General features: G+C 40.2%; 1 protein-coding gene and 1 long non-coding RNA gene across 2 annotated transcripts; one reads left to right on the top strand and one right to left on the bottom strand.

Annotated features, from left to right (window-relative positions):
• The first annotated feature begins 333 nt into the window (after window positions 1-333).
• Window positions 334-1162, top strand: LOC145428795 (uncharacterized). The gene is made up of 2 exons (XR_013909117.1): window positions 334-474; window positions 845-1162. It is a non-coding gene; the product is annotated as an uncharacterized LOC145428795 (long non-coding RNA).
• Window positions 1163-1243: 81 nt separating this feature from the next.
• LOC145428964 (bactericidal permeability-increasing protein-like) lies at window positions 1244-6954 on the bottom strand. The gene is made up of 15 exons (XM_080302119.1): window positions 6800-6954; window positions 6593-6707; window positions 6367-6498; window positions 6138-6293; window positions 5983-6046; window positions 5265-5325; window positions 5095-5186; window positions 4816-4992; window positions 4674-4733; window positions 4434-4601; window positions 4283-4350; window positions 4156-4198; window positions 4018-4081; window positions 2236-2312; window positions 1244-2073 (listed from the first exon to the last, which is right to left on the bottom strand). Exons 1-15 carry the CDS (start codon window positions 6900-6902, stop codon window positions 2035-2037), a joined length of 1419 nt encoding a protein of 472 aa, XP_080158245.1. The 5' UTR covers window positions 6903-6954; the 3' UTR covers window positions 1244-2034.
• Between the last annotated feature and the right edge of the window lie 2194 nt (window positions 6955-9148).

The raw sequence follows: 9148 nt of genomic DNA, 5'->3' as shown, positions 1-9148 counted from the left end.
TATTGCGGCTGTCGATTTACATACTCGGCTGCAGCTTTTCAGCTACAGCCTACACACAACAACAACAGGACATAGTTAATGTTTTAAGCCGGCGAGACCACGTCCCACCACAATGACATAGTAAAACAAAGTAATAGACTGTACTCATGCTTTTCAGTGCTGTTTAGTTAGATATTTTGACATTTGTTAAGGTTTGTGGTGGTTTACTTGCTGAGTAACTAAGTTTTTTGGCACTTCATTGTGGGCTTAAGGCCTGGATGTTGCTTCTTGACTGGAACTTAAATTGCTTTGAGTCGAAAGAAACTGAATTGGCTGCTTTTGATTTTTATTCAGGAAAGTAAAAGATCTGCTGAGGACCTGTGTGGAAGAACTGATGGCAATATGAAAGTGATTTTCCCCAAAGAGGACGTTCATGTTCAGCCTACAGCATTCAGCACTGTACCCATCAGTGTTGGAGACTATGTGCTGGTGAAGGTAGGATATAATTGATATAGACGGATGCAACTTTAAAGAATATCTGTTGTCTTCTAAAAAAACACAATTTATATGAGCAAGATGTTTGGCAGATTGAATGAGTGTTAGGCCACTACCTGAAATAGTCAAAGCCAAGTTTTAAGGGATCCTTTAGTGAATATATCATGTGTTTATGATGTATCATCATGTCAGCAGTTTAATGTTTCTGCTGTAAGCATTGGTTGATCCAACTTTAAATGCTGGGTACACTGTCACCAGTCAGGAAAGTGACTGGAAAAGTGTTTCAGGAATATTGATTATCTTGAATGTATAAATACGGTTCTTGTATTCAGTCTTTTATTCTCTGGCGTCTTCTTTTGTCTTGTTTTAGATCTTGTCTGCCAACTCCCAGAGCCTGAGAGGTCGAGCTCTCAGTCTCAGCTCCCTGAGAGCCAGAGAAGTGCACTGTAGGACTCCACCTGAGGACCAGCGTGATGAACATGTAGCTCACACTCAACCGTGACTTAAACATGTCACTGATTGATGGACTCGGATGATACCACATCGAACAGACTGCTACATTTCCTTCATCACTTGTTTGACGATTTTGACAAATGGAGGATGCTTTCAGGTGGACTGTTGCAACAAGCTGTGAAAGTTTCACTTGTAAACAAACTATGGAAGTTTATTAAAAGCTGTTTGAACGATGCCTGACGGTGTTCTGTGTGATACATAAAGTGGCATTTTTTAAGATCATTGAATCATAAGGAGACATTGTCTTTTATGTGACTTTGTCATTTATTAAGCACTCTAAATTGCCAATGTCTGAACATGCTGTAAGGTAACTTACAAAAAGCAAACAGGGAAGCAAGCGTTAGCTAATATTAGCCGGACGACACCCTAAGGTAAATTCTACGGTCCAATTCTAATCCCAACTAAGGTAAATTCCAACCTGACTTATATGTCAAAATGTAGTCTTGAGAGAAAAAGGTTAATTGCAGGGCTGAAGTAGTAGCTTAGCTTTCTTTTGCCAAAATACTTATTGTTACAAATGAATCATGTCATATTTGTGCAGCTAGCTTGGTTACAGCTAGCCTGGTTACAGCTAGCTTGGTTACAGCTAGCCTGGTTACAGCTAGCCTGGCAACTGTATGCTGCTTGCTAAGATTAATGTCATGTAGCTTCACCCATAAAACCATGTGGAAGTAGCTTATATTTATATTCTTTTAATCTCTACCCACCACAGAGGGATGCATGCAGTTGCAAAAAGACTAGCAGTCCTAAAGTGGTCTATAGACTGGAGCTCAGAAGACATTTTGCTGATGAGTGTGCTGATGATGTCCTTGGCAACTCATTTCACTCATATTAAAAAAGTCCATACGCACTAAATATAGAAATGGTTAACTTCAGAGGAGAACCAATACATAGAAAACACAATATTCTGACTGCTGTCAGAAGTAATACTTATTTAGCTTTTTCTTGGGAATTTCTGCCAGATTATCGTACTCTGACTGTAATTGTGTCTTCATGGAAGGATGCTAGAATGCAGAAAAGAATCCTGGGAGTTTTCAGGAGTGCAGTTCAGCTGAACTGAACATCTGTCCCAATCAGGATGTAGTCCTAGAAGGAACAGTTCACAGCTTTGAGTTAGAAAATCTGCTCATTCCTTAGAAATGTCAAGATTTCTTAATTAGATCTCATGTCATATACAAGAAGCAATACGCTCACATGCATGAAATCGATAAAAAAAAACAACAACAACATATTATCAGTATCTCTGACCTTCAGCACATCAAGCTGGGTGTTCATAAGCTTCATCTTTCCAATTGTGGGCAGTGGGTATCCCTTAGCAAGTTGGACTGCAAAATGAAATTCATAATTTTAGACCACAATTTCACAAATGTGGCAGAATGTCTGTTACGGCTGTGGCCATAAGAACACTGTGTGGGCTGTTTGTTCTGTGTCTCTTTACTGTGTTTAAGACTCTTTACAGGTCCCTCCCCTAATGAAGAGTAGTGAGCAGCTGATTGGACCATGGAACAGGTGACCACATTCAAAAAGCCGCTCTGACAGCTCCAGGGAGAGAGAGAGAGAGAGAGTGTGGAACGAGCGAGTAGCCTGACAGCCGTCGCAGTCCTGACCCTGGTTTTCCCAGCCTGTGTTTATCTTGTGTATTTGTGGGAGTGTGAATTGTAAAAGCCGCTCCTAGTGCATTAGCTGAGAGCTTAGGCACTCGTGGGCTGAAGCGGAAGGGGTGAGCTGCCTTTTCTTTTGGAATCGTTTTCTCCTGTTTTTCTTGGTCAGGGAGCGAGGGATAGCTCTGTCATTTGTTTGTTCTTTTTTCTTTCTTAGGGTTTAGTTAGTCTTTTCTGGTGGGACTTAGTTGGTTTTGTTTATTATTTTGGCCTGGGCTCACCCTGGAGCTATGCTTCTTGTCCTTAAATAAAATCACTTTTTTTTTTACTCACAACTGGTTTGGATGTTTGGCTTGGGAACCAGGGCGGGGATTTGTCTCTCTCTCCTCCAACCTTATGTGCGTCCCTACCCGCCTAGACTAGGGGCGTAACAATGTCATAATGATATTATAGATGTATTACATAGCATGCACTGGAATCATTCCACCTAATGTAACTTCATACACAAATTCAATTAAGGAAAATACTGACATCAATAAAATTATTGATGAAAACAGTGGAATGTGTTAAAGTAAGGTCTCTGATGAACGTCATTCATTTAAACTGTTAGAAAATAGACTCCCACAGTGCAAATTAAAAACAGCAGACTCATTAGAAGTGGTAAAGAGATGCACAAGGAGATGACCCTGAAGGTGATTCAAAGGTATATATTTTTGGAACATTTTATGATTTCCCCAATAAGAAAATGGGGTAGAATCTTAAAATAAATGGTAAAATATTCAGAAGACCAGTACAAGCTCTATCCCCATGCACTAAACAGAAGTGAAGAAGTTAAAGAATTGAAAAGTGGAGGGAGGGTGGGACACGTCAATGAGAACGAACAGCTGTTAGAACTGGGGGAACGTATATAGATGAGAACCAGGAGGAGCATATTTGGAGGCGTGGTCCCACTCCTGAAATTCCCGATATTTTATCTCCAATAAAAGCAGGAGTGAAGGTAGGTGAGTACAGTTCCTGTACTGTGGTGGAAGTATTCTGGATTCTTGTAAATTACTTGAATAACTTTATCTTTTATGTTTTAAATTCTTAACAACACCTGAGAGGTAAATAATGAACTTCTTCCGATTTCATAAACTTATTGACTTTATAAAATATGAGCTGATAGCCTAAATAAAATCAACAGAAAGAAAGAAAAGGAATGTGAATAGTCTCCATATAAGTAAGAGCTGGGGGTCTGTTTTACACAATACAATATTAATAATTATCCAGACATATGTAGCTAAAATGATAATCCTGCTGGTCCCTCGTGTTGTTTGTCTAATATTCCCTGGAACTTTGGAGCTGCTGTGAAAATGCAAATGGAAATCCTCTTTGGAGATTTTGGTGAAAAAAAAACACTCTTTAAATTTCAAAGTGAGGATGAACTCACCATTAACTGTGGGTATCACCACCAATTTGAAGACCCCTTGTAAGATGCTATTGAGGGCGCTGACCTGTAGGTTAGATGTAGGGTTAGTTCGAGTTGCTGATGATTCAGACTGTTATTGTATAGAAATGCACTTCTTACCTGAAAGTCTCCCACATTACTTTTGTCCAGGGTCAGATCCATTCTGTGCAAATTAGACTAAATTAGAACGTGATGTTCATCTTAACAAAGACCTCTCGGCCCTATTTTTCTTTGCCAGTTAACTCACTTGTTGAGGGTGACAGCTGCAGCCAATTTCATTTCACTGACAAACATACGGGCACTCACGCTGGCCTCCTGTCAAGGCAATGGTGGTTCATTTCAGATGGTTTTCTAAAACCACAAAGACAATTTAAGATCATATCAGCTGGGTAACTTACCAAGTTCAGGACAAAAAGAGGCGACAGAGTAGAGTTGGGCTGGATGGCAAAGGCCGTCACTGTGGTGGTGGCCTGGACTGTTGCGTTGTTGGGCTCAAAGGTCAGCGTGGGGGTTTTCTCCATCTTCACCAGCAGCTTCATCATCAGACCTGGGAACTGCTTAGCAATCTAGAAAAAAAGAATTTCATGTGAAAAACTGCCAAGAATGCGTCACATAAAATGACTGGGATGTGTTGTCACCTCTGGGATAATGACTCCAAACGTTATGGTGTTGAGTCGGATTGGAGAGCTTTTTGGTATCTGGCACGACAAAGTGAGAAAAGTTAGAGATCAGTTTGATGCCCTGAAAAGAAGGTATGAGACTCAGGAGGCAGCAGTTTACCATGTCGTCAGTGATGGACAGGCTGAGGACTCCAGCATTGTTGTAGACGAAGGCTGCAGAGTTGACAGTAAAGGCAGACATGCCGATGTACAACATGTTGTTGTTCTGGGGTGGCAGGTTAAAGGCCGCTGGTGAGAACGGAGGCTCCTGATGTTTCCCGATGTTGTAAAATTCCCCCTGAGAAAGAAGACCCAGAAAACAATGCTCCAGATTTTTTAAAACTAATAAAAATGTTATCTTTAGATTCCTGTAAAAATGTAGTGTTGCATAATTCTTTACCTTCAAGCTCAGATCTATCGAGGACTTTAAAACAGTCGGGGACGATACCATGGAATATTCAATCTCTGCATACTTGTCCACCTTGGCTAAGACTGCATAGAGACAGAAGCTCACTCATGTGTTCATCACCAGTGAAACAGCTGATTGAGTAACTAAACAGGATACTTTACCATTGAGAGTTTTCAGCTGAGGGTTTAAATCAGATACTACAGTGGTGGCCCGAGGGCAGATCTGCAAAGCGGAAGGAAGAAATCTGGTGTTAGACTTTGATTTGTATTGGAGAAAGTCATCATTAAAGGCTCACAAAGACATTTCAAAATTAAACATTTGGTGAACAAAAGAGCAGATGTTAAATAATCACTTAATCGCTTCTCTTAATGGATATCCATGAGACCTCACAGTTCTCCATGTAGCAGCTTAAAATAACCTAATGAAAAAACATACACAAGTTTTTCTGAGAACAAACAAAATCCTTCTAACTGGGAAAGCAAAGAGATGATGATGTGTTTGTTTAATGAGAAACTTAATGCTGCTGCAGTTGAACGTTTCATTCCACATACAGCTTGTTTCATGATTTCAATTAGGCTACATTGTTAGTGTAGTTTGGTTTGTGTTTGTTGCCTCCCTTCCTCCCTGCTTCTGGCTTTCAGTGCATATCTAAGGCTCCTAAGGTTTCCATATTTTGGAGGTAAATCAAAGTATCTTGAAACACTGCGGGCTAAGCCCGAACCAATAAATCTTTACTTCTTTATTTTCATCATTACCCGGTTACTTCAGAGTAACAAATGAAGGAAGATAATGTGAGACACTGTGAACTAGCAGACACCTTACCTAGCAGGTAAAGTGTGTAAGCTGGATTTCTGCTGCATGTAGCAGATTTGCCCTCACCTGTTTCTGAATCGCATTGCGCAGAGCCTTATCAATAAACCTTGTGAAGAGATTGTACAGCCAGCTATCAAAAAACAAAACCAGCAGGAATTAGAAGAATTCTGCAGATAAAGTAAAATAGTAAAACCCTTCTCCCTCACAGCTGGGTTTCTCACCTCGCTCCACCATGAAACTTGACCTTTGCACTTCCAACAGCAGCTGAGCAGCTGTCACTGCTGACCGCTGGTCGGCCTGTCTCATCAGTCTTGATGGAGATGGTTGTAGCGATACTGAGACCATTCACATTCAATTCAAAAGACCCGCTGTGCTTTCTGGTAAAAGAGAAAAAATATCTTTTTAAGCAGATAAATTACTTCTCTAAAGAAGAGATGTTACCTCACTCACATTATTCGCAGGTACTTGACCCTCCAGTTTCCATTCAGACTGATGAAGGCATCACCTATAGACATTCTGACTCCAGTCCCTGGCACCAGGTCCACTGAAGACTTTGGTATTCCCACCTTCAATACACGTATACTGGAAGAATTCGTGTTTTGTTTGTTTAAGCGGAAACAGGACAAAATACTTTGTAACAGAATTTAGAGACATGTTGAACAAACTGGAGCCTTACTTTGACAAATTGTACTGGACTTTTCCAATCGGAGACACCCTCTGTTCCCCTGAAAAGTCTGGAACTTGGATAGAATTGAGTTTCTGCTGCATGTCAGCCATGCCCAGTTGCCTGCCTAACAAAATGTAAAGAAAAATAATTTACTGAGCAAACACTGGAGAAATCAGTCCTTTTTGAGCAAGAGGACAGCTTTTACACAAACCTTACCATATTCAATGCCTTTTTCTGTCAACCTGACCTTTACTCCAGGATTGATGCTTAAGGTTGCGGGGAAGAGAGCCCCCAGAACCAGCCAACAGCACAGGAACATCTTCAGAGCTGAGCCATGAAGAATAAGAAGACCAAGGAATATTTATACAAGCACAAAAGCAGAAGAAGCTAAGCTTCTGCTTACGAAATCTATGGGGAAAAATTGGAGAGCAATAAAATCCAGCTTCTTCTTTTAGTGACAGTTTACAAGAACATGTACCAATTCAACAGTCCTGACATACAGAGCTTAGTGGAGCAGCAATGCAAAGCAGTTTATTTCACCACTTCCTCGGGTTGCTTAGAGTGAAAGCCTATGAAAGAGCTAACGGCCATTGCTCCACATGAGACTGCATAAGATTGAATGACAAATTACATAATGATGAAGTTTAGTTATACAATCACAACACAGTTATCACACACTTAGTTCATGTGTCTCAACATTTAATTTTGTTAACAAATAAACCACAACAGAAAACTACTAACGATTTGTAATCAGAGCTATACAAAAAAGCTCTAACATTAAGTCTTAGAAAAAGTTAAAGACATCTAGCTGTTAAATCGAGAGCACCCTAAATTTAGAGTCACACTGAACATCAAAAGTTATCCTGGTGCTATAGACACCTGAAGATGTTTTAGGTGTATTTGGCAGCAGGTACAGGTGCGACTGTGAACCTGAATGAAACGGTTGCCCATCTTCTAGGAAAGGTGCCCAAACACCATTGCTCTCTCCTAATCCATCCTATTTTTTTCTACTTTTGCTTTTTGCTAGTGTCATTGTTACTGCAAGACACAGTGCAAGAGTGTGACAGAGATACCAGGAGATATGCTGTTAAACAAGGAGAGCAGGACTAGTGACGGCTGCTTTGTGCAATGAGGAACAGAACAAACGCTGTCAGTCGTGCAGTGGGACTTGTGCTTGCAGCCCAGCACCATGTATCCATTGGAATTCCCCAGAGAATACCAGAACTGGCTGGTTTGCTCTGACATCCTGTTTTCATCACACATCGGAGGCTCACACAATTTCTGTTAACAGGGAAAGACTGTCTGGCAAAACAATGACGAGAAATTTGCAAAGAGCGTGTCAGTGGTGGGAGCCATTACTCCTGTACTAGCCCCCCTTGTGTTGTGTTGTGGTCAAATTTGACCAATTTAATAGTTTTATGTCTGAAAAGTGTTGTTAATTTGATCACACAGACTTAAGATTCTGTGACTTTCTCCACAAAGAGGATGTCAACCCACAACCTAAATTTGATTAATTTGCATAACATTTTGTGTATTTTATTGAGCATTTTTACACTCTTGGTGTTCCTGGTCAAACGTAATCCCATTAATAGAAATGATTCGTTGTTTTCTAAGCCTTGCTCACAGAGCACTGTCTGGCAGCACCGTGGCAGGTCGATATAGAGTGAGGCTCGTGATTACACATTTGATCACCACACTGGTGAGGAGAAAGAGAAGCCAGGAAACTGACACTGAAGATGGATTAGAGGGGGAAGTGTCAGAAGTTGAATATAATCCAGACCAAGAAATGACTAATGAGGGCGAATCCACTGATGTAGATAATGGCTATGCTGATGCTGATGTCACATTCAAGTCAAAGACTTGGACTTAATCCCCACCTGAGAATCAAGGTGGGCTTTTAGCTGAAAATGTCACAAGTAAGCAGCCTAATGGTACAGTCTGGTTTACTTTTCTTACAGATTCATGATGGAACTTTAGTCCTCCTTTGAAATGAGTTATAGTTGGTTTCACAACAACAATTTCAGAATGCTGCCTCATCCACAGTGCTTAGCTGATTGATCTTGTAGGGTTCATTTTTGTTCCTTCACCTGATTCAAATTGTGAATACTTAGCTTCCCTGAATTTTTCCATGGTTGTTTGTTATTTGAAAAAAGATAAAAATGTTGAATAAGTTGAAATGTTCCACACTGTGCCTCTGTGAGTGTTCCAGAATCCAGAATGACCTCTCCATGTAAAGACCATTTCCCCCCCTGCATCTTTGCGGATTTGAAAGTTAACTGGTCTTCACGTTGCAGTGCAGAGTGATTGCCCTACACTCTTTGATCCTGTTCAAAAGCAGAATCCAAAAGCGGATTGTTTGCAGAATGGTTCCTGACTTCAACCTTTACTTCTTTCTGATATTTTTATATTTGAAAAAACTCAAATATATTTTGATATTTTTAGTGTCAGAAAATTTATTTGAATTTTTGTTATATTTAAACCTGTCATGCATGAATTATGACAACCTCAATCAAGATTTTTTTCTTAAGTATTTTTATTCATCTTTAGGCATGAAAAAAAGACAAA

This window comes from Astatotilapia calliptera, chromosome 5 (assembly GCF_964374335.1).
Source record: "Astatotilapia calliptera chromosome 5, fAstCal68.1, whole genome shotgun sequence".
In the NCBI taxonomy this organism is placed as follows: domain Eukaryota; kingdom Metazoa; phylum Chordata; class Actinopteri; order Cichliformes; family Cichlidae; genus Astatotilapia; species Astatotilapia calliptera.
Note: the sequence above shows the minus strand (reverse complement) of the source record. Positions and strands in the feature narration are given on the sequence as shown.